This window comes from Cygnus olor, chromosome 5 (assembly GCF_009769625.2).
Source record: "Cygnus olor isolate bCygOlo1 chromosome 5, bCygOlo1.pri.v2, whole genome shotgun sequence".
Lineage (NCBI taxonomy): Eukaryota > Metazoa > Chordata > Aves > Anseriformes > Anatidae > Cygnus > Cygnus olor.
The window spans coordinates 35,692,681-35,718,849 of record NC_049173.1 but is presented as its reverse complement, the minus strand read 5'-3'; the positions used below and the strand labels follow the sequence as shown (position 1 = coordinate 35,718,849).

Sequence of the window (26,169 nt, the reverse complement as noted above, 5' to 3'; positions counted from 1 at the left end):
GGACAATACTTAGGTACTTTGCTGGATAAGAAGCCAAAAAAAAAAAAAAGCCCAGCAGAAAGCAGTATTTACTGTGGTATAAATAAAAGCTAGAGGTGGTCAAAAATGAATTTTCTCCCCATTTTCATGACAAGTTCCCAATTTGCTAAAGAAATGATAGGGGAAAAAAAAAAAGTTTGAGTGTTTAGGGATTCCTAAAGCCATGATAAATGTTCCCTTTCTCTTACATATTGAAATTTCTTATCTAACCCTAATTTAAAAACAACATCAATAAACCACCTTCCAGAATCCCCACTCCAAGATTTGAATTCACAACATAAAGCTTTGGTTTGTTCCAAAGTGATACAGACGTGTGACATATATAGGTACATGTTACACCAACCCCAGGATTCAGCACTGCCATTGTGCAGATGTGTGCTGTAACACATCGATTGAGAAATGAACTTTATCCACCGTCCCTGCTACAAAAAGTTAAGTATTTTTTGTTTTCTTCTACATGAGGTGCCAAAAATAAAGACTGATGGGAGCGGATGAAAATGAGATCTGCTCTATTTGTGCCAAAATACATGTGGGAATTGCTCTGTAAAATTCTTTGACATGGGTTATGCGGCTTCTTCAAATATGAAGATCATCATTGTCCACACTTTGTAGGTTATTTGATATTTCATCTAATATTTGCCTAACACGTGACCTAAATACAGCACACAACTGTTGCTTTGGCACCACCTACAAAAAATCAAATCCCATTTCTAAAAAATGAGTTAAAAATAGCTTATTCCTGCCACAGAAGAAAATTTCTTAAAGGTTGACTCATGCAGCAGGCTCAGTCCCCCTCCTCCCCTAATTTTACACCCACAGAGCTCCATTCATTTCTGCAAAGGTAACTCCTGACTTACTTCAGTTATGCAAACCAGAGTCAGGCCCTGCCCTTGCAAAAAAAAAAACACACTATTCAATACTCCCTCTGCTGGCCTTGAAGCACTATCTGCATGTGCAGGTGCCTGAATACAGAAGCAGTCATAGGCAGAGCCCATTTCCAGTCCTACCACAACTAAACATCTAGCAGGTGGAATCAGGATAACTATGTGAGAAGGGAAAAGAAAATCCTAAATTCAGCAATATTTTAAAGTACTAAAGAATATATTATAAAAGATGGGCAGGGTTATTTTAAAAGCCAAAGTACTTAAGAAAGCACAAGTATTTGAATAAAAACCAGATTTTCAAAAACATTTTAATTCCAAGAGTTTGACGGGAAGACAGCAAAGGACACAGAAGCTGGTATCAGGCAATGAAACTGTCTTACACGAGGAATCTAGACCAAGTCATCAGACAATAGAAGTTGCTCCTATCTGCTGGCTGTTCATGTCACATCTGCCCCAAATTTAGGTTTCATCACAGCAAATGTTTATATAAGCCATGGAAAATAATAATAATAAAAAATAACAAAAAAGTAATAAAAAATAATAAAATCAGTTCTCCATGGAAATATCTTTGGTAAAGTCAGATATGCAGAAGCCTGTCCAAAGCCTGAACAACTGATATACTGCTATTATAGACTCTTCAGGAATATCTTATCCAATTCATCTAAACTTTACAGAAGTACTCATTTGGCACCAGAATTATCCTGCCAGTTTTGAACCTAAGACAGTCTTCATAGATATCAAAGAGGGACCACAGGCACAGCTTCCTATTACAACAGAAAACAATTTTTCTCTTAATCACAGAGAAGTTTCCATATATGTTAAACAGTAGAGCAAAGCTTTTTGTTAAGAAAAAAAAATGTGTATTTCCATACAGAGTACATAGAGAAACAACACTGCTGTCTTGTAGTACTGAACAAGAAACATGTGATTGTGTACAAAATGGCTGAAATCAAAAGTGAAACTAGACAATATGAATTGGCCTGTTTTACAAAAATGCTAAAAAGAAATTCTCATGAAATTAGTGTTTTGAATTATTTTTAGGGTCTAATATCTTTGAGTAACACTAGACATACCAACCACGGAAAGAAAAAAGAATATGGAACTCGGGAGAACTGAGTTCTTTGTGTTCTTGGGTTCAATTTCCAGCTCTACCACAAGTCTCTGATCAGACCTTCATACAGGTAATTTACCGTCTTTGTCACTCGTTTCTCCATTTTGGAATAGAAGGAATTCCATTATATATTTTACATATTTGGGCTGTGATATGTGCTACGACACAAGACTATAGCAGATAGTATAAGGAGACTTCACAATGATCCCCGGGGTAGTGGTCTAACAAGTTGCTTGAGTCTCTAGATGCTATCATATAAGTGATACTAATGCTAATTCTGTCCTTTGCTTTTTAATTTCATCTTAAGTTTATCTTGGTGAAGTGCCCCATCTTAAAGAACACCGATTTCCATGGATATGCTGAACATCATCCCCAAGAGCTGGGGGCACTCAGCACTTCCCAGGATAAACACTGTACTTTGTGCAATCAGACACAGTCTCTACACGGTAAGTCAAGATGCTTTGGAGAGATAATAGCTTATCTGTAAGGACTCCATTCATTTGTTCACAATCACAATGGTCTGTTCCATATGTCAGATTACAGACAGATCAGGCATTGTTTAAGGGCCATCTAAAAATCTGATATTGGCACCTGCCTTGAACAATTCTACCATGGTCCATCATAGCAAATGAAAAATAATACTTTTGTTTATTTTTACCGCTTCAAAGCTGGTAACAAAACAAAACAAAAGCCATTTCTGTAGTCAGCTGAACACTAGACTGCCCAGAGATAAGTAACAGAACAAACTCTAGCACAGCTCATTCTTACGAGAGTGGCAGCACACACAAACTGTACTCCATACCCACCAAATGGGTGGGAAGGCTGCCAGATCTGAGACCTTGCTGTTGCCTTTCAGTTCTAAACCAAAGGACAGCAGTGAACTGAGACAAGAACTTTCCAGTCATGTTCTTTACACTTACATAGCACATGAAATACTTGAAAGCTCTATGTGTATTTTATGTACGTATCTATATTTAGCCATCTTGTAAATTTGAAGTGGGACACTACCAATTTAAATTCCACCAGAGTTTTTGGCCATAGACATCCTATCTGTTCTCATCCACATAGCTGCAAAGCTTCTGTAATACCTGATTGTCAGCAGGGTTTACTGTAGGTAATACCGCTTTCACAATATTGATGCCTGACCCAACGCAGAAACATGCCATCACACAGTACCACAAAACCACCAAGCAGACTACACAGGGAGCAATTAAGATTTCAAGGGTACTTGGGTGTAATCAGGGTGTAATCTCTCTTCCATTTCTAACCCTCATCTTTCCAGCTGCTCTGATATTACTGAAGGCCAAAACCCTACTGCTTCCCTTTGTGACACCTGCAATTCAATGTGCTGGTAGGAGAGTTGGGGGAAATTCTCCTTCTCCCTTTCCTGTAGAATAAAAAGCTCCGCAGTCCAGCCCAACTCTCTCTCACACCCATTCCCAGACTCACATACCTCCATACACAGGAGCTCTGCTCTGCTCTTCTTCTTTTACTAGTTAGAAGGAAAACAGCCAGATAAGGAGTGAGTGTGGAAACATGACCAGCTTCCACTCCTTCCATTGCTCCACAGTGAGACCCCATGCAAATACCACTGCCCAGCTTTGCAGGGAGACAGGCTTGCCCATAATTAGTTGAACAGAACAAGACAGAAGTCCAGTTTCATGAATATCATGGAAGTATCAACACCTAATAACTTTAGCACTCTACCTAGAAAATCATAGTATGACCAAGATATCAATATATTGCCCATGACTGGGAATTTGCTTCAAATCTATACCGCTGTTCATAGGAGTCTTGGCTGCTACACTACAATGATTCATGTAACAGATCATATCCTACGCAATGATGAAAACTTGGCTGCTCTTGAGGTATAATGCTTGGTTGTGATGACACGAATGTACCACTGAAAGATGAAGACCAGTCTATGTGAAATTAAATGTCAGGAATACTTAGTGTAATTCATAAAGGTCTGGTAATAATATTGACTGAATTGTCTCTGAGGCAGTTATCATAAGTAAGCTTTGGTGATACTTTATTTCTACCACATATCTATTGGAATGGGATAGAGGATGCTTAGAAATAGTACTAACATGAAAACTGCTAGACCCTTGAACAAAAAACTTTACTAGGGCGATCCATGCACTTAACTCAGAGTACAGTGGCAGAGAAAAATGGACATCTAAAGGCTGCATCAGCAACCTCCATTCCACTGTTCTGATCTTTACAACTTTAGCTGTAACTAATCTTAAAATGGAACACTTCACAAATAAGAGCAACAGACCAAGACAGTAAAAGCAGCATGTTCTATTAAGAAGCAAGCAGCAACTGACCTCAAGAAAAATATTATAGTGCACTTGCATCTTACAAAAAACATGATACTATGTTGGAACACAATCTCTTGGAAACAGAAAATGTTGAGACATTTTCTTCATTAATTTTTGGTATTACCAAATATGAAACTCTCACGCACTGAGCTGGACCACGTACTACCTACAGCTGCAAGGTACCAACACTGCAGAAGCGGGTTACAGCTATAAATGCTGTATTATTGCTAAATGATTTATAACACCCTTAAGTTGCTAGCAAGACAATAGTTTGATTCTACTTACTGACCAGCTGCTGACTAGTTGTAACTTACATAGCCCTAGGATTTTTGTTTTGGTATCCCCAAAATGATGTAGAAGTCTTGAACTTCTGGACACAATTTATCTGTATAATAAGCCACTCCAAAAGCCCAAGCAAGCATTGAAACCCTCTTGTATTGATCCCACTAACTGCTGGATTGGAAACTTTTGGAGCTAAGATCCCCTTCTGTGCTGTTGCAGTGGCAATTTTATTAAAGTACTTCTAAGAAATTAGCAAAAGTAAAACATAATAAAAATAAGATTTAACCCTAACTTGATGTTGTAGAATTGTACTGCTTGCATATATTGTATAACATATAACCAACTCAACAGACTCTTAACATAAAAATCAGCTACTTGCATATTAAGCCAGCACAAGCACGGCAGACAGTAGCTAGCTGCTGAGAACAGCTTGAAGCCCTGAGTAGGATGTCCAAGAGCTAGGTGTAGTGAAACTATGACATATTTAAATTAGAACTTTTCCAAGTTTATTTTATATGTTCTATGGTTGTCGTCTCAGTACTACTCAAGGGATCTTAAATTGCCATATCTGTGCCCCACACAGACACCTAATGTTTAACTGCAGAACAAAGACAGCATGAGGTGGATTCCTAGGTTCAGCACTAGGCTTTACCGTAGCATTTTTCACCAAAAACGAACAGTATTTCTACTGTCCATGTTGCAAATAACCTAAACTATCTTTTTCTAAAATCATCAAAAGCTACCTTTAAATGAAATTCCAATGTTTTCTGTGGCTTTTATACTTTTAAATCCAAGAAGGGAAGAATCCCATTTTTGCTAGTGAGTCTATTCCAGATATGCACAGATGGAGTGAAATTATTTCGTGGTGTAACTGATAAGGAAAGTTAATCACTAGATAGAAATTGGTTGGAAAATAGATTTAAATGGCAGAGCAATATAACTTGCCTTATTTGGCTGCCACTGGCAATGCAACAAAAGTAGCACTCCTGAGATGCAGAAGAGATGTTTATAGCAGAGAAAACAACACAGAGACAGACATGCTGAGGTCTCTTTATCTGATAACTTTGTGGTAATTGCCTTTCATGCCCTGTGGCATGTAGGATGCACTAATTTGGCATTCAGTGAGTACAGCAAAGAAGCATAATGCAAACAAAGAAGCATCAAACTCTACATTACTGCTTGACCTTACTAAACAACCAAGGCACAACAGTTTTTGGAACATCAGAAGGTCTGTGGCAGAGATTTCTATGGACTAACACCATCCTCTTCCTCAAGTCCAGACTCCCTGACGTCAGAGTAAACTGACTGATTTCAACAGTTCTTTCTGACTGACTCTGCCATGAGGTCTGGTTCTATCTGCTGCCTGAGACTTTGTCCTTGGTCTGCACCCCAACTGAGTGGTTACAGGCATCTCTTCCTCTTGTACAATAGCCTGTTGATGTCTGCTGTCTTGAAGATAGGGAGCCTTCAAAAACCTGTTTCTACCAAAATCAATGAGAATTTTGCTTCTGAGTTTACATCAGTATTGCTGAGTATAGCTCAGTTCCCAGACATCTCATTCCGTCAAACAGGTTTACTTTTGTTTTTTAAAATATTCTTAATTTACATTTTGGGGTTTTCTTCTGTACTTTTTATACTAGCAGTGTCTCACATCTTAAAAATCACATACAGCTGTGTGTGCTCCCTCTTTCTCGTAAGAGCTGACCACAAGGACAGCAAACCTTTATTACTAACTGCAGGGAAGAATGCACGGCACTACACTCTACCTGACAGCTGCAGCTCCTCCACATCTGCTTTGCAATCACTCGCTCAGCATCCAGACTCATCACTTCACATAGCTTAATTGTGGGGGAAGAGTATCAAGGACAACAATGAAAGAAGAGTGGACTAAGGTACACATATAAGCATACACACATATACAAATGTGGCATATCCTCACCAATTTTTAGTATTTACTGTTCATAATCTGGTCACACCTCTGGCCCCTTTACAAAAAATCTCATCAGTGTACTATTCTCTACACACAACAGTCTTCACAAACATTAGGCAGCAGATGCCAGGGTGAGATTACGTATTAATAACAGACTGAGGCAGTAATTAGTAATAAATCCTTTACATCCTTATAAATTTGCTTGTAGATGCCGGGATTCACCCCTGCAGAAGGTAAATTCAGCTCCCACTTCATCCAATACAAGCTGTGCACATTTCTGCATGGGGTGAGTTAAGTACAGAAAGCTTGGTCGTTACTGTTACAGCAAACTGAGATAAGATGCAACAGATGCAAGGAGAAATGAATAGAGAGGGGCAATGATGGAGTCCAAGGTCTAAACGCCAGGTCTGCATGTATGCCAGCTGCTCTGCAGCACAGGAGAGAGAGAGGCAAACAAATACGTACCAGGTTTAATTTCCAGCAGCTTCAGCCTGGAATCCTCAGGGGGATGCAAACGCCTCTTTTTGCGCCAGCAACGTGCCGGGTAGGTGTACAGCTGACCTGGGGCCAGGCCTGAAGATTAGAGGCAAAAAATAAAATATAATCACATTTCAGTTTGTAAACCACAAGCACTGTCCCTAGCATCTTTGCTCTTGTCCTTTCAGCATCTCATTGTCAGAAGGTTCAATCCTGCAAATTGTGAGGCAGAACTATGCACTCCAGGCATCCAGTGCTCTGGAGGATCCCAAGCACCTCTTGGGATCAGGCCTACAGAGAATCTAGGTCTCACTCATACACTTCACTCAGCTCACTGAAACCAGAGCTGCACATAAATAATTTGTGATTTCTTCAGGGTAAATAGAATCTCAGACTCTCCTGGGTCACAGGGGCGATGCCTCCTCCACAGGCAGTGAAAGCCCCCTGGGAGAGAAGAGATGAAGTTCCGACACACAAATCATAAGGCCCTGATATGCAGACCGGCTCACAAAATTTGTCTTCTGGGTGGAAGCAAACAAAGATCCATGAGGTCTGGCTATTGGGACTCTGCATTTTTGCCTAAATTCTGGACTTTTGCTTAAAGACAGATTCTTCATTCTGGTTATTGCCTTCCTCTTGCCCACATCCTGAATGAGGGAGGAGATATGGCAGTAATGTTTATATTGCTGCATGCTCCATTGATTCACATTTGGTATTGCTGGCTTCTGAGCTGCCCTGGCTCTCCTGGCAGCCCCCCCTTAGCCAATGCTCAAGCTATGCTTTGTTCTCTAGTACTGCAAACGCAGCAGGGCGTCATGAATGCATTACTACTAGGGGCACAGAAGCACACTGCCAAGTGCTTCTAAGTATCCTCAGCTGCCCCAGCTACTCTTGATACCCAGAAAGACCCAGAAACATTGGAAGAATGTCATTCTCTTCCCCTGCTTCCCTGCCCTCTCTGTCCACCATTTCTGCTTTGACTCTTCTGTCCTTCTGCTGTTGCTATTAGTCTTGAAGGGGGTACAGAGCATCACTAAAGCTCCAGACTCAATACCCTTAGAAAACAGGTAAGACCACATAAGAGAGAGGACAGGAGTAGCATTACCGTATCTGAAATAGCACCAACAGTGAACAGCTGGACATCATTAAGGCAGTGTTAGTAAAGCAGAACAGCTCAAGGACAGCAGGATGGCCCAAGTGCTCTCTGGTGTCCCTTCTGAACAGCCAGGAGAGTATAGCAGCTCGGGTACAAAACTGGTTCACTGAACCAGATGAGAATAATAACAATAATAATAAAAAAAATATCCAGTTACTAGGCAAAAAAAAAAAAAGACACAACAAAATTATTCACCTCAAGGGAATGGGCTAATCAAATTCTGTATGCTCTTGGTTTGAAATAGTTCTGCTGTTGGGAATGCCAGTGCATACCCCAGCACTTTCTACCTGCTTCCTGGTCTTGGTGCATAAACAAAGGATCTACAACATACTAGCTAGGTATGGCTGAGTGATGGAGCATTCACAGAGGTTCTGGCTGTTCTGGGGCACAAAGCACTACTGGCCTGGGGCTTTTCACACCCTTCTTTCATTGCTGCACAGCTTGCTGGGCATTATGCCCACCACAAGAAGGATATATTTTTGAAAGGGGCACGTGACTGGTTTATGAATAAAATACGAATAACCAGTACTTCTACAGTTCTTGACACACTTCTTCATGACACTTTGCAAACATTAACCACTGCAAACAATTGCTATTATAATGGGGTAGATTTTGCCTGGCTCTGATGTGAGTCATTAAAGAGGTGGAGCCAAGAAGCCTCACCCTTCAACAGTCCTGTGCAAGACCTTGCTCATAACATTCAAATGGTGGGTCGCTAGATGAAAGAAATAGGACTGAGGATCAGACTTCCATTGAACAGGTCTCCATAGAGGAGTCATTTGAATAAAATGGGCACCACAGCTTTGAACGTTTGTCCCAGACAAAGAGAAGCAAAGATCCGTTGTGGTTTTGGCGGAGTATCTGTTAATGTGGGTTCAATTATTAAGAATTCACATAAGAATTAGCAATTCTGGATTCTGCCAGGACAGTGAAAGCCAACTACAGCTGCTGAGAGGCCAACAAGAAACAGAGCAGGTATCCTTGAAGAAACAGAGGTGGGAAAGCCTCTTCCCTAGAGGGAATATAGCCCATGCAGGTGGCAGATAGGCTCATAAGTTCCTCCAACACCCACCTCTACACCGCTTAAGGCAAGCTCTCTATTCCTATTCACGATACCCTTGCTCATTAATATGAAGCTATCCAGTGAACTTGAGACAGATATTGAACCTCCACTTGATCCAAACCCATCAAATACTATCTTCAGTTCTCTATCCTGACCCCCATCTGTCACTGTGCTGGTTCACACGAATTGTGCATCTTTGATTGTTTACACAGAGGAGAAGCAATGAGAAAAGGGTCTGTTCTGAACGCTTTCAATCTAGCCCCCACACAGTTGGTGCATATGGAAATAACACATATACAGGTCTTACTGTCTTCAGCCCTGACTGAGCTGTCTCTCCCTCTGGTGCCTTATAGGGCAACCAGAGAAGGTTCCAACCATTTGCTTACAGAGGAAATAGCAGAACCTGCAGTGAGTTATGTTGTTTATCTCATTAGTGTAGGAGAGTCATAACTCAAAGCTCCTGTGAAAGGCTGGGGGAGGAGGGGAAAAGAGGGAGGGAGTTCTGTGCAGTATTGTGTGAAATTAACCCTGAACTGTTTATCAGGAGATGCAGTTTTCTGACTCCTTTAACAAAGAGGACAGTGAGAAACCAGGTTAACACACTGAGATCGTGACTCTTCTCTGTTTTCCAAACCCTCTGGTAAGTGAAAAGAGGTCCTGGAGCTTTGCCATTTGTCTTTATACATTTTTTCAGGTTAGAGATAGTAAATGGCAGTGAACACAGCACACAAGACAGATACCAAGGTGGTTGGCAGAGAATTTTTGGAGATGTTCAGTATGGACATAAGCACATTGTGTACAGCCTGAAAACAGGCATGCTAAAACTACAGAGGGATGGTCTGACCCACCATAATGATACTACAAGAAATAGATGATACAAAGAGACCCAAGGGAGCACTAAATGGGCTAATAAAAATCAAGAAAGAGCAGAGCAAATATGGGGGAGGAGGGCTGCTTCATTTCGCACTGATTATTCTAATACAAAATAACAAAGGCGTCAGATTTGGTGGCTGAAGCAGATGCAGGAGGCCTGATTCACTTAAGACTCTCTATGAAGAATGTTCCACCATTAGTCCCCACTGCAGCCCTGCAGGAGGAATGCCACTGATTCTCTTTTGCTGGGGAAGCTGCAGAACAGGTCAGTATTAGAAGTGAGGAAAGAAAGATTTGCACAGTGAGTTTGCTGAAGGTAGTCCAGAGAACTAGTGACTGAGAAAAGCAAAGTGTTAAGACCTCTCAGTTCCTGGTGTGATGCTGTAACTCCTCTACGATGATTTCCTCTGTAAGTGCAGAGACACCAATGAGACCCATTCAAGACTATCTGTGCCCACCTTTGTAGCAGATACTCTTGCCAAAACATTACTTGTGCATATAGTGGATGTATTTTTGCTTATGACTGAGTTCAAAAGGATAAAAATAGCAGCATCTCGCTCATAACCAGATGCTACAAGAACAGAAATTACATAGGTAAACTGATTAGCAAAAAAAAAAAAAAAAAACAAGCAAGCAAGCAAGCTAGCTTTGCCAAAGCATAATCTCTTAGGAATGCAGAGTTTTTAAATGAAAAAAAAAGAAGAAGAAGAAGAAGAAGAAAAACAGCAACAACAAAAAACAACTGTGGTCATGAAGGAACCTTCAAAAGAAGGGTTAGCCCAGAACCTCATAAACCACATTTAGCAGTCCCAGATTACCCAAATAGTTTCGGCAGCTGAAACCTTCTTAGGGTATTTTTAATGCTAGTAAAACACCTGTTGTCTCCTGCACCAGAACTGGCTGCATTTTACTATCGAAAGAGTTTTCTGGCCGTATTGCAAGACAAGATACTACATCTATTTTGGACACTTTAGGATTAGGAGCAGTGCAAGGATCTGCCCCACAGTAAATCCTAGGAAAGGGAGAGGGAATGTTTCAGCTAAGCACTCTTCAGAGGCATCAATTGCTTTCTTAGTCTGCCCGCAGGAGGGGAGGGAAATATCCTTTGTGTTCCTCCCACTACAGCTGTTGCAAACTGGCTGATGGTGGAGGTAACAGCAGCTTGCACCTTCCCACAGTTACCAGATCTCGATTTTTTGTTTGGTTGCTTTTTTTCTCCATTTTTTTCAGTATAGTTTACAGGAACTGCTACATATATATGCACATGTGTACACTGTGCTTCCAGTGTACATGCACACTAGCCCCTCCCTGCCTAGATTCTCTGGTATGCACTGGAAAACAAACAAACAAACAAACAAACAACAGAAATCCATTTTGGTGTTGTCAGAAAATCTGTGCAAACTGTGGATCAGATACTGAGCCATACTCTAACAAAATTTCCACTGGGTTTCAGGAGGAGTTCTGTCTGAGTAACGTCTCCAGCCTTTAAACTGGTGATTGTCCTTCACCTTCCAAATAAGCACTTCAGAAGGATTTACTCTAACAAAGGAAAGACTGACCACAGTGTACAAAAATGATGGTGGTCTTTTCCCTTCAGCTTTGCTGAGCTCTGGAAGAGACCTTAGCCAAAGCTCTTTAAGGACATATATCAATTTATTTTTTGCAACTGAAGAAACTAAGGCTCCAGAGCTGGTATCCAAGTAACTTGTCCAAATCAAAACCAGAAGTTATACCTACATCTCTAATCATCAGAACAACATTCATTCCTGTAACTGGACCCTCCTGAACTTCACCTCCAGTGTATGTACTTCCCAATATATCCCCTTATTTTCAGCATTCACTTGAGACTTCCACTTCTACCTCTCCACCCTGAAGATAATTCCAGTCCTGCTTAGAGCAGGGCATTGTGTCTTCTGCTACAGAGTAGGATCAATAGCATTAAGAGAGCTACAATGATACAGTCTTAGAAACTACCATGTCAGGCACTTCTTTGGGCAGAGAGCGAATAATTAGGATCACCTCTCTGCAGTTACCAATGGAAATCCCCTACAGGCACAGAGGTTTAGGCAGCTTCTCTTCTGTGTGGCCTGTAGCAGGTTTGAGTTCCTATTAATTAAACCCCATGAGGGTTTAGTGGCCAGCCCTCCATACATGCACATGCATTCACAGACATAATGCTACCAACCTGGTCCTCTATGCCGCTTCTCCATCCAGATGTAGCAGTTGTTCTGAGCTACACCGGTCTGTGAATCCAGGAAGGGAAGGCGGACACTCCGTTCAGCACACAGCCGAGAGTTGTAGCTGCGACAGTGCTCAATCGCTTCTTTGTAGAACTGGTCCCCAAGTCTGCCAAAAGAGAAAGGGCAGAGATTAAAGAAGACTGCATCTTCCCTCAAACAAGACTAGGAAAAAAGGGGACATGAGGATGGTTTAAAAAAAAAAAAAGAAGAACCAGAAAAACTTTCTCTGAACACATGAAAAAAGCTGGCTGACACATGACACTGCTGAAGCGGATCATGCAGAAAGTGTCATCAAAGGATAAGACTCAGAAAGCAGACACAGATCTTTTCAGTAGGCATAGATACTGAATGAGCAAAGGGTGCAACCACACTGGCCATGACCCAGGGTCAGCCAACATGTACACCATGGTGACCTCATTCTATTGTTTCTCTTTCCCTGTAGTTTGTTCAGCCAAGTTAGCAAACCAGTCATTTCAATTCTATGCTATAGGAACTCCTGCAGGATATTTTGAGCAACCAGAAAGCCAGCCAAATTTAGAAGAACTTCACTCCAGCATTTCTGATGACAAAGAACCCATACGAGCAAAGGACACAATCTTCATATTGCATGCTTCTGAGGCACAAAAACACACACATTAACAGCTAGGGCCATGTCTGCAGTGGTCAGACCAGATGTTTTGTCTTTACCCTTCCAGAGTTTTCCACAGTCAGGCTTTAGGCACCAACAGCAGCTGGTAAGATCCAGCATGGCAAACTCTTTGTTCCGGAGCACAGTGGGAAGAACAGTCCTAAAGACAATGCCACTTGTTTCATAAATATTTGTTCAAAAATTCTGTAGAATCTTCATACTCCCTTGAGAAAGGTTTATAAACTCTGCCTGCTGGAGATTACCAGAATCCTCCCTCCAAATTTTTCTAAACAGGGAAAAGCATCAAAGTAGAGCTACCCTGAAGACACAAGGCAGCTGTCATGCTGGAATACTGCAAAGTAGGTGGGCCATGCTGCTCAACCTCATTCTTGATCTATTGTCAAGGTGAAATTCAGTCGTGACATGAATTGCTAGGAAAGCTACCCATCAGGGGTAAGTTCATTAGAAAATAGGAGTAGAATGATATATAGCATAACTTGCTCTGACTCTGATACTCATTAGTGTGCAAAAAGAGTATAACATGCACAGCAAGGGAGCTGAAGGGATGCATGCACAGAGATAAAAGAGGCTCCCTTCCCTGTTCTGTTAGTTGTTTCCCTGCTACCCTCTTGCATAGACACAATTGGCATTTTAAAATTATACTCCTTTTGCACACCTCTGAATGTCAAATTGGTGCAAATTGCTGCTTTACTGTGTCTTTTTTCTGACTCACATCTTTTAAGTCACTCCTCAGTTTCACCTCATGACTTCCATGGGAGCCATACTCTTTCCCCATGGGCTGCACTGGCCCAATATCCTCTTGTTGGCAGGGGCCAGTAACAGAGGCTTACTGAGGAACACAACTACAGAGGCAGGCATCTCTAGTTCCTCCTTCTAACTTCTGATAATCAGAACTTAATTACCCTAAGTCTCAGGCTACCCAATGGTGGTTACATCATGTTTAAGAGATCTTGATGAATCTTTCTTCTGTGAATTTATCCAGCTGACTTCAACCCACCTTTATTTTTCACACCTAAAGAATTGTAAAGCAATGAGCTCCATGGCTAAAATATAATTCAAGTAAATAAAAGCATTTCCTCATGCTTGTTTTAAGCCATATCTCAGTTATTTACAATTTTAAGTCCTCCACTAAGCTTCCACCAGGTCATTTCTCTAATGAACAAAGGTGGTCCAGCGCACCCAGGCTCTGGATGCAGAATACGCATCACGGATGGATGCTGAGCCCACCAGCTTCCTGCTGTTCTCAGCCACTGACTTCAGCTGCTGCATTTCAGAGTGTGAATGGGGAGAATTGGGCAGTCCTCAACAGGAAGAAATTACACCCAAGAGCCAGTACATCTTTTGGCTTCACAGATTCTCTAAATGTCACTCAGCTGTTTCGTGCAGCAGCAGGCATCAGTGTGAATCTGGCATCTCACAGACCTGTCCCCCACCACTGACCACCAGGCCCTGGGCAGCAGCTGGTGCAGGGGGGGCTCTTTGCGGGGCAGCTGGAGGAAGGAGCGCTCTGGCTGTACAAGCGAGCAGAGGGCAGAGCTGCGGGCAGGGACATTGCAGAGGGGTGTCTCTGGACACAGAACCCCCCACAATGACCTCAAACCACTTTTTCCATCAAAGGCAGGGGGGAAGGGAAGGGGAACAGAGGAGAAAGGAAAAGATAAGCCGCACTACTATACAAAGAATGTGGCTAGGAAAAAATGAAAGCTTATTAAAAGCTGTAATTAAAGTTGTACACTTGTGTAATCAAAGTCAGTAACAAGGAGACTCCAGTTGATCAAAGATTAACAGCTCTTTCCACAAACACTTGGGCTTCCACAGAGCTAAGTCAGATTCCCCCTACATTAATCCAGCGATGCTCAATAACTCCAAGGAGTTTATTGACAAAAACAAAACACATCTCAGCAACCTGGATATAACATCTGGCTGGAGATGGCCACAGCTTCCGTCTTCTTCTAAGACTAAAAATAAGTACAAATCTTTGAGTGTTAAATATTTGGCTTTAACATTATCAAGTAGGGTGACTCCATCAAGTGGCGTGTAAAGTTAAAATTCAGATTTTTCTAAGTGGGAGAAAAGGGTTTTTGGGACCCCAATGTGTTTAACAGCCACAGAACCTGCCAAGTTAATTGTCAAATTCATTCTTCACTCAATTTTGTACTCTGTTATATTTATTTTAAAGACTATAAATATGCACCTTTTGCCTTAAAGAAATACAATAATTTAGGAGAAGCATTTAGTCACTGCCATACTTTAGGAAAGCTTGCTTCGGATCCACTACAGCAAGCACAATCAAAAACCCACCCCAAAGTATTCACTGGGAAGGCCAGTATTGAAGTACTGGGTCCTTAAGGGCTTGCCCTTACTTTAATTTTGAATGGATTTTTTTTAAGTAACAAATAATCAAATACTGGAAGATAAAGAAACAATATTTCCTTATGATAGTCATATCCCAGTGGAAAACAGCTACTTCCCTGCGACTACTTTTGGAAGCTTCGTTGTTTTGTTTTACCATTAGTCTTCACTGGAGTGAATCTCCATCATTCAAAATTTCAGTTAATATTTTAAGGAACGTTATACTTTTTTTTCTTTGTTTTCAATGTGGTGCTACATATCCAAACACGGCATATTTTATCTTATGCAGGAGAAGCAGAAGGTATTAAAAGAACCCAGGCAAAAAAGGAAAGCATGGTACTAATGCACTGGTCACTGTAAAGTCACAGAGGTGGGATAAGACCCAGCCCTCTCCCAGGGGATTTACAATGGAAGTGGAGAACACACGAGGGCAGGAATAAGACTGGAGAGGACAGGAGTTCAAAAGAAACTCAAACAGATAGCTGAGTTTGACTGAATGAAGCACACGAAGAGAAAAAAAAATAAACAGACTACGTTGATAGTAAAAAGTGTGTCACATGTCAGAAAGATTAATTATCTGGTGCTATATGCTTCGTAGTTTTCCCAAGCTGTGTTGCCATGGAAGACTTACACTTCACCTCCTGAAAAAATATCTGTAAAAACTATGGGGAATTTCTGCATTATTTCTATGAAAAGTATGTATGACTCAGTGCTGTGCGGCAACCGACTGCAAGGGTCGATTCTTCCCTTTGGACATGGGAGCGAAAGGTCACACTGACTTGTCTGGATTTATATTAACGATACAAAATCACCAGCATATGCACAGATTTCAACAATACTGGGGGAAAATCAAGGGGCTGACATTAATAACTGCCGGTCAAGGGAGGCAAACCATACTGAAAACAGCCCGAGTGGAAATACAGAATAAAGTTGTCAGCGCAGTGCAGAAGGAGTGCAGGCTGCCAGTGCAGGTCCTCAGGTGAAATCCTGGATGCTTGGGACCGGCGGGACAGGTGACACTGCTGGGAGATGTGCAGGCTCTGCATCTACATTCCAGCCTGAGGACATTAAAATAACCCAGTTCTGCCTGACTAATAAAAGCTCTCTGGCTTGGAAAAGGACAGCCTACACTATTCAAATCTCCTGCAAGACTGCACATAAGCAGCCCCTTTTCAAGAGGGGTATAGCTCCAGAAGGAGCTAGGGGCTGTTTTGGTGGAAAAGGGTGGGACTGAAACTGAACAGCAAGCTTGGAGCAGCTGAAGTGCAGCAGGAGTGGGGCAAGCACGCTGAAGGATACCTGAAGCACCAGCACTCCCCTGGGTCCTGGGACAGTGACGTGAGGCTGGTACAGTCCTATGCAACTTTGTAGGTAGTCACTGGTGAAAAAGTGTATACTGGGCTGGAAGAGCAGACTGTGTGAATTTCATTAGGTCACTGTCCTGTTATACGTTAAGAAACTGAGGTTTTCTGACAAAGAATCAGGTCAACTTACAACAAAGTCAGTGAACAACTCTTCCCTTTCTCTCAACATTTGTCTGCCTGTTCTGCCTAGACTGTAGGATTTCCAAGCAGACTCTGACTTACTGCTTTTCTGTACCATACCTAGTGCCATCCTGCTGCCTAGGCATGCCTTAAACCAAAGCCAACAAGAATTGGCCTGGTTTATGAGCAGCTTATGAGTCAGCAGCAAGGACCGAGAGCCTCGCTTCACTTTGAGATGATTGTCTCTCTGAGAGTTCCTTCTGCCTCCTACCATGAGGTAGCCTCATGGACCCTGAAAGCAGCGGAGCAGCTCTCCACCACCTCTTTCCAACCCAGTCTGCAAAGTCCAGGCTATCTGAGTGCGCTACACCTTTTAAAAAAGCTACAAAATGGGCAGAACCTAGTGCACCCTTCCTCTGCTGCCTGTCACTTTTCAGATTAGGATCCAGAGAAGAACACTCAGTTAAGACATATAACCAGCCAAGCTCAACCATGGTTACAGGCCCACACCACCCCTGGAAAATTCATACAACAAAGGACCAGTCCTCCTTAAGTGCAGCTCTTACATTTTCAGCCAATACTATGAGTGTGAATCTGGATTGTCTCTGGTTCCAGAGGCCAGGACCCTTTCATTTTCCTCCCAAACCCAGCTCATTACATGACTAGGCAAGTAAAAAGCTGATAGCACAGAAAGAAATGATTAATCACGTTAACAGAAAGCAGCAGACTTCCTTTGGAAGTCTACAGTGGTCCCCAGCTGATCAAAAACATGGAACTTGTTCTCCCCAAGACTAGCAAGTTTTCATTTACTATACTTTTAGCCTCTAGTCTTACATTTCAGATCATTTGATACTGGGAGGAACACGGAGGAAAATTGAAAGACATTTTAAATCAGAAATTGTTCTTCAGCAACACAACCATCCAGTTTCAAACTGAGCAAGATCTGGGAAGCATGGTAGAAAAAAGCAATGTGACGCTGCTTCAGAAGACATTCTGGCCTCTCCTGCTGGAGACATTCATGAATAAGCCTGGAAATAAAACACACGTGGGGTCTTGGGCCTTCTCACAAAGATGGACGGAGACTAAGTCATGCAGATGCTACCTGAGCTATCAGCTGCCGGTGACACTGCAGATGATGAGGTACTGCTGACCAACTGCATGTCTTGGCAAGAGCTGAGAGAACTGCACCAAGCAGGCTATACTCAATCCCTCCAGCAGATCCCACAAGGCTCCTGACAGGCAACTGCTCCTCCTCTCCCTGAGCCTTGACATGAAGAATGCCACAGGGCTCAATTCTTCCAACACTCCTATTTAATATCTACGCAAAACCTCCAGGGAATATGATGAAGTGGTACGGGCAGCAATGCCAGACAGTATGTTGATGACACACAGACTTGTGTGCCTTTTTCCCCTCACACAGACAGCACTCTCCCAAACCTCTCAGTGTTGAAAGCAAGGGTGGCATAGCTGGCAGAGGCTGAAGTCAGAAGAGATAGCAAGGAGGCTGGCTGGAAGTGGGAAACGTTACAAACTGTGAGCTAATATCATTTATGATTCAAAGACAGACCGACGTGGACAATCTAATAGAGGCAATCATCACAAGGGCCTTCCTCTCTCTCTGTCTCTCCAGTCAGCATAATTCTGCTTTCAAGCGGTAGCCTGGCCATGCTCATGTGTGTTTTTCACATCTGGGCTGTGCTACTATGACTCTACCTTAGACTAGATAAGCAACAGAGACGGAGCTAGTTGCAAAAATGTGGTATCGACCCTATCACAAAGCAAGCCAAAGAGATCAGTACTCCCCAGCCTGCGCTCATCCCTTTTCCTCATGCACTCTAACATCACTGGTTTTTTGCAAAGGGTGCAGTGAGCTAAATTCAAGCCACTTGAAAAGCTGCTTCTCCTGAAACTGAAACAGCAAATGCAACTGGAACCCTGTGCGTAACAGAGCCCAGCATCCACCAGACTCCAGCAGCACCTTTGGACAGCAGACCCACAGTTCTGGAGCATCTTCCCAGAAGAGATAAAGAATTCTGCTCTGCTCATCCTCACATTACATTGCAAGATGGTCACAAAACATCCATCAAAAGACTGAAGCAAAAGAAAATATGACTCTGGATTTTCTAGCCCATAGGGAGCACCTAAATGCTACAATCACATACCTTTTGTGATTGCAGAGAGGTAGGGTAACGAGATGCAACAGCAACACAGAATGGCTTTACTGACGTTAGGTGAAGCAGAACAGAGCGTTCCAAACCCTACCACAAACTCCGAGGGCAAGCCAGAGAGTGCAGGAACGTGCAGATTCAGTTCTCTCACAACGGTCAGTTGAATCTGTCCCTGCACAACATCTTCTAATGACGTAAGGGGTGTGAACATGAGCAAAGGAAAAACAGGATTTCCAGATGGGCTACAGAGTGACTCAATTTTTTTGGGCCTTCATTTTTTAACATTAACTCAGCAGCTTTGTGAAGACCTACATACACATACCCCTGCCTATCCTAAACTCTCCAAGACTCTCAGAGTTGCTCATACATCCATTTTGTTTCTATACGTACCAAATCATTTCACCCGATGCACAAAACAAGGCCTGAACAACTTTCCCAAGCATGGGAGTCAGAGAAAAAAAATTGCTAGCAGAATCATTTCAGCAGTAGATAAAATACACTAATCAGATCACAAAACAGTTTACAGATGCTAGCAGAGCCAGTGTTGCTGAAGTAGCAATGATCTGAGGGTAAATGCACGGAAAGGCTTGTAAGGATAGGTAATGCCTTTCATTGGAAGAACTGACACCATCAGGTCAAAACAGACAAGCTTTCAAGCATTTGTTCAAAAGTACTGTGCCAGGTGCATAGACCGTATGTGGCACAAGCGATTAGGAGCCATCAGAGAGCTGATGACAAGTTCCTGAGTCAGCACTGGCACAGCCCAGACATTACAGCAGTCAAGGAGATGCCCTGAGCTATGAGTCTAGGTTTAATCATAGATCAGCGAAAGACTAACATGAGATCTTCCAGCATTCTCCTCTGCGCACCCAGCACCAGCCTGTCCCCTGTATGTAGAAGGCAAAGGAATCCCCTTTTGCCAGGTATTTATCAGCAGACTTCCCCTTGGTGGGGGTGGAAATCCCTAGTGGTGATTTGTGGCCAGAATCTACTGACTTCTCAATGCTTGAATCATGGTGTGATGCTGAATCATAACAGAGAGCCTGGCCTCACTGAGTGAGCTAAATTCACTACTCTGAAAACAGGTTTAGACTGTAATTTAATCCAGTGTGAACCTACAGGCACCTCATGAAAAAAATCTGACTGAATAAAAATGACAAAGTAGGCATAGCTTACAACTTGGGCAAAATTGATCTGATTAGCCCCATCCTCACAAGTATTGTGGAAGTACAAGAGCTCTGCCAGCATTTCCATTTAAAGAAAAGAAACATCAGCACAAGCTACCACTGCCAAGAAGAGTGTGGTACATCAGGGTGCTTCAATAACAGCAGCCTGCAGGGCAAACCTGGCTTTCAGGGTCAGGAGCCACTGCCACCTTTGTGCAGGAAGAAGGACCAGAGCTGGAGGTGTTCCTTTTTCTGCAGCTGCACATGGCCCTCCACACAAGGCCCACAGCAATATTCCTGCTCTCAGAGGGGAAAAAGGTGGGATCTCTACACCCAACACTTAACGTGCAGAGTTATTGGCTAGATACAACAGGAATCTGTGTATGGTACAAGATGAAATGTGTGAACTTATCTCAGAAGATGAATTTCTTGGCCCTGTTCATATATATGGGGCTGTGAACAATCATATCATGGTGCTGGTAGTAATTTGTCGACTTTTCCTCTTACTTTTCCTCCATTTCCAAGGAGACATAACAGCAGTAGTTTCTGTGTCATACACCTGACCATCCAAGGTGTTTCCAGAGTCAGACGTTGCATGCAATCTCTATTAGACTCAGCACAGTGACCAATTAGGTTAATCTCAGAGGCAGACTCCTTGGGGATATCACAGTGCATCTATTCTTTCTCAGGCCAGGGTTTCTGTTTTAAAGAGATGCAGCATCATCCAATTAAATGAACAACAGGTGCGAAAGGTAATAACCTAGACCTCTTTTTGTATCTGAAGACAGCAGTCAGAATTCAGCTTGGTCCTAACCTCCCCCAAAAGGTCAAAAATTCTCTCCAATTACTATAAGAAAGAACTAATGAAAATTTCAGCAGTAATACTAGATTAGACATGACAACATCCAAGAGATTTTTTTTATATTTTTTAAAGAAGTATCTCAAGCTGCTGGCACTTGTAGTCACCAGAAGTCTGTTTGGCTTAGTGCATTCATGGCTTTAGGGCCAGATGTAGTCAAAGACAAACACTATCCATTCAGCTCTCAGTCCCAGTTTCCCACAGTGGGACTATCTTTTGCATTCCTACACGTTAGGAGAAAGGCAGATTAGTAAAATCCATGATCTATTGCCTGACCTGGCACCTGGAAGCCGGCAAATGAGAGTTCTCCAGATGACTCTGCCTTGACTCCCTTCTTAGTTTTAACAGCTCACCTACACAACAGGGGCAACACCCAAGACTTACCTCACTAATAAATTGTGCAGATTACTTTAGGCACTGTCTGTACTAAAAGATCCTCAGATCATGAAGAGGCATCTTCTTCTAGCTCTAGCTGTGCTGGCTAAAAATATCGTCCTTTCCCTCCTACCCTGCTGCTTTTCGCTGCTTGTCTCCTACAGCTTACTGCTGCTGCACCTCCTGCCAGTAGCAATAATTGTGTGAGTGCTCCCTGATCCACTTCGGCAAGGCCATTCGATGTGTTTGAGCAAACCCAGCTGACATTGCCTGGGGGAGCTGAGAACAAGCTCACACAACCCCTTCTGCCACCAGAGGTAGTCACCAGCAGCACAACCAGTTTGGGTAAGAATTCAAGTAGGACGCTTGTTTGTAATGGGAATAAGCCTGTCCACATCACAAGCGGTAGGGCTATGTCACTCCTTCAGCACAGCCCTCTAGGGAGACACAACGTGTACAAATGGAAGGACCCTACCACCATAATTACATCGTCTGCTCAAACGACACTACCTAAGCTGACAAGAGCATTCATCTTCATGAGTCTCCATGCATCTCATCCTTCACGAAGCCATGCATCTCCATCAGATCTCTACAGGCAGAGAGATATCAGGAAAGACCATGAGGGTCGTGCATGTTTCTAGCCATGTCAGAACTGTACCTGTGAAAGCTCTACAGTGTGGTCCTAGTCCGAAAGACCTTTGTTAGCCCTTCTGGAACTTCCCAGGCTGGGATTTCCCCTGTGCAGTTATTTAGCAGACAAATATAGAGTGCCATTCAATCCAGATGGCACAATTTAGAAGAGACTGAAATTAACATGCAAGTAGAAAAGTAGTAGAAATGATCCTAAATGACAGGGAAGGCTTCCCCATCACACAAAACTGAAACTACATTAACATTTTAGGTATTTCCTGTCCTTTGACTACAAAGAGTTAATGAGCTAACTGACTTGCCTCTTTTGTGGGAACCTTGTATCGCCTTTTGCAAAGGAAATCCTTACACAGGAAACAATCAATTTTGCTCAGGTGAAAATGATCACAAAAATAGCAGAGCAGAGAGAAATTTATATAGATCTAGAATAAAACCACATAATTAGTAGAGTTTACTTTGCCTCTGAGGTCAACCTTGAAAAAAAATCTCAGCAATAGCCAATATTTAAAAGATAACACTACTAATCCTGAATGGGTAGCACTTTCAGTTCCTCAGTCACAGTATGTACGACAAATAGACCACACATAACAAAATATAAAAATCTACTCGACCCAGTTAATAATCATTAATCACACAAAAAACACAACAGAAAATCCTATTTTCTGTTCTCTACAAAGCCATCCTGAGCCTAGATAATTAAGGTTATGCTTCTTTGAGTTGTTATTGCTATTGAACACATAGGAACAATCATTCTCTTACTTGTGTAAACCTATTGACTTCAGCAAACATTCAGCAGGGATACACTTGACTCATGCTATGTAGGGGAATTCAAAAGAGGACTGTGAATTTTATTTCCTTTTTTCACCTCCTTCCCCCAGTTCTACCCGCAAATGGAAGCAGGGCAGATTACGGGCATTCCTCTGCTAAAGTATCGTTATTACTGCTCAAAAGTTAGAAGAGATGAAACATGCATTGTGTCCTCCAACACATCATCTTACAGTTCCCTTAGTATAAAAAATGCCCTCTATTGAGAGTGCACTTTAACTAAGTGAAAAGTCTAGGCACAGGATCTTCTGCACGTGGAGCACATCCCATGGAAGTAGAGAAAACCATCATTACAAATAGACACACTGCTTTAACTCTGGGATGACATGTTTCACACACCTGTGTCCTTGCTTGCGTAGATACTTACATAGTATCTAAGACGAACTGTCTGATAAAGTCAAGAAATAGCACACACCACAAGCTTTTAGAAATTCAAGTATATGATGGTTGTTCCCCTATGCGCTGACTTTCCTTGTAAATGTTTTTCTTCTGGCTTCCCTCCCGTTCTCAGTACCACCTTAACTCAGTTATCATATTGGGGTGGTTATTACTGCAGAACAGCTAAAGGAAAAAGAGGTGTCTTGTAATTCACTTAGCAGTTAGCAAAGATTGCAGAAATGTTTGCTGCGATTATCACTGCGCCATAAAGATCCTCTGTTCTGTTCAAACGACTTACTCTTTTGGCAATAGTTTCACTATGCTTAAGACACCAGTTGTTTAATGCACAGCCCAATCATGCTGAGGCAAAAGATCTCAGATCCATCTTTAGCTCCATGTGTTCACTGAGGTCTTCAAAGACTTGAAAGCCTGCCTGGGACCAACCATTAGATCCCAATTCAGCAAAGCACCTCAGCGAATGTGTAGGTCCCCTTCAGTTCAAAGTCCTGAAGATACTTGAATGCCTTCCTGAACAGAGATGACAGCTGAGCAGACAGCACATGCTTCATCGCACTGCTAGGATGAGGTCTTAGAAGCACGTGGGCAAGCCTGTTTAGGTCAGTCTGTCATGTTTTCCTAGCTGGAACTAGCCAGAGCCAACACTTCCATTTTCTTTCTGGGATGCAATGCACTGCAATAGTTAAAGCTGTAGGTCACAAAAGTGTAATCAAGGGATCATGAGGCAGTCATTAATCAATCAACCAGTGGAAATAGGAACTGGGTAGATATCATTATCTCTACATTACAGATGAGACACAGACAGTTTGCATAACAAAGACAGAGAGAAACAGAAGGCCCTTTTCTTATTTCCCAGTTTTGCTCCGTCTTTTTTTCTGAAATTTGTTATCTCACACTTCAAGATTTCCTTCTCCAACTGCAATCCAGCAATTTTCTTCATTCAGAGGCAAATCTGATTCCATGTCATCCCTGAATGCTAGCTGAAACCCTTCTATACCCAAATCAATTAAAGAAAGCTCACAAGAGCAACCTTTCTTTTTTCCAGACACGCTGTAAAAGCTACCTGAACACCACAGTGACAATGGCAAGCAAAGACAATGACTAAACAAGAATTTGGACATGGAACTAAACTGCATACCGAGTCTCCACTTCTGTTCCCCCAGTTAGTACCAAATGGGGACTAGCACCACAGTGGTCTATAAACAGGACCAGGATAAGAATGGCAAGCAGCTGAACGAGAAGAACCGAGGGAGTCAACTGTCAGAGCAAGGAGAGGTTACAGAAAAAACGAGACAGAGAGGTTAGCCCATTGCCCTGGAGTAATGGCTAGCCTTTAACACATGGCCTCTGCTCCTGTCAGTATTTCTTCTTGGACAGGTTATCTCAGGAATTTATGCTTTCCAATAATTACCTTTCAGAGGGCTCTCACTTATCTTGCAAGAGGAATACACCAGTAACCTGACCTGCATTGCTCATGCAATCGCCATCCACCCACTCTAGCCTTTCCTCCCATCTCTCAAAGCAGGAGCAAGCTGTTCTTCCCATACTTCCAATGCTGCATCAGCAAGGGCTGGTGAAGTTGATAAAAATAAGAGCTTCAATGCTTAATGCTACACAAATATCGATGAGCTTGCAAGCAAAAGCAGTAAAACATTACAGCAAGTTAAAATACCTCAGGTACTCATGCTATATTATCCAGAGCTAAAGGACGAACACTAGTTTTGCACCATCATGAGAAGCACTTTTGTCTGAGAGCAAGTTTTACTATTTTATTGCAGCAGACATCAGAGCCAGTCAGTATTTGTTTTAATAAACTTCTGGGATTTGCAGGACCATCTAAGTTCTTTTCCTGTTACTCTTCCAAACTACCTTTCTTCCACTATGTGAATTGCTTTTCTTCTTGAAGTATCAGTGCCAAAGAGAAGCTTTTACTTCTTGCACTCACTCCAGAGCCATTTCAGATGAACCTGTCCATCTCTGCTAAAGCATGGGTTATTACGCTCAATAGGTTATTACACTCCCACTCATGCTCTGATCAAGGCTCTCCTAGGTTGGCTTTTTGTGTAAGGGGCTCCAATTACATCCAGTACAAACGGACTGGCACTTATTTATTCCCAGCACCATAGCTGGGACAGGGTGAAGGATTCTTATTTTGTGCTCTGGATGTAACAAGGCTTCTCTTCAGCCAGTCACTAATCATAACAAAATACTTCATCATGAAGTTCCGAGAAAACATCAGGCCTGACATGAGGAGTAAAGAGTCATATATCATCCTACATGGGACCCTGTCAATCCAGAAATGGATGGTCAGGGCACATGGACATGCCTCAGATGGGCTTGCAGCCACTTCTGACAGGTACCCAGAGGAATATTTCTTTTTCCTGCACTGGCAACACAACTAACTTTGCCCTGGGAGAACATCTGTGCCTCACTCTAGCTGTACTAGTTTAAAGGAGTCACATACTGCTTCAGTCCCGTGAGAACTCCGGGCCAGCACGCACACTCTGCCTGGAGTTCCCATACTCCCATCCGAAACAGGACCGTACCACAAGAAAGAGCTTGATGTGGGGAGAGCAGAAGAGGGGAGGGCACGAGAAAGCCGTTCTTCCCTCATTAAACTTCAATAGGTGCCTAGGCCCAGCAGTGCTGCACTACAGTTTGGATTTATGTTCCCCAATTAACACATTTCACAGCATAAAGTTCTCTCTTTCTGTTTTGAAGGGGGAAGAAGAGGAGAAAAACCACATTCCAAGCCTTTGGCACAGCAAACTTCCCCAGCTATCCTCTGGGAACAAAAAGGGAGGAAAAAAAGGCTTGTCACCACACAATTTAAAATAACCCATCTTTGCTGGCTCCGCTCTGTCTCAG

At 42.5% G+C, this 26,169-nt stretch overlaps 1 protein-coding gene across 7 annotated transcripts in view; it reads right to left on the bottom strand.

Annotated features, from left to right (window-relative positions):
- Positions 1-26,169, bottom strand: part of DPF3 (double PHD fingers 3) — a 162,748-nt gene that overhangs the window by 83,169 nt on the left and 53,410 nt on the right. For all 7 annotated transcript variants that reach the window (XM_040560605.1, XM_040560607.1, XM_040560606.1 and 4 more), the window contains exons 2-3: positions 12,325-12,485; positions 7,036-7,143 (exon numbers count right to left, since the gene is read on the bottom strand). In XM_040560605.1, the coding sequence (XP_040416539.1) occupies positions 7,036-7,143; positions 12,325-12,485 (269 nt within the window). The remainder of the gene's footprint in view (positions 1-7,035; positions 7,144-12,324; positions 12,486-26,169) is intronic.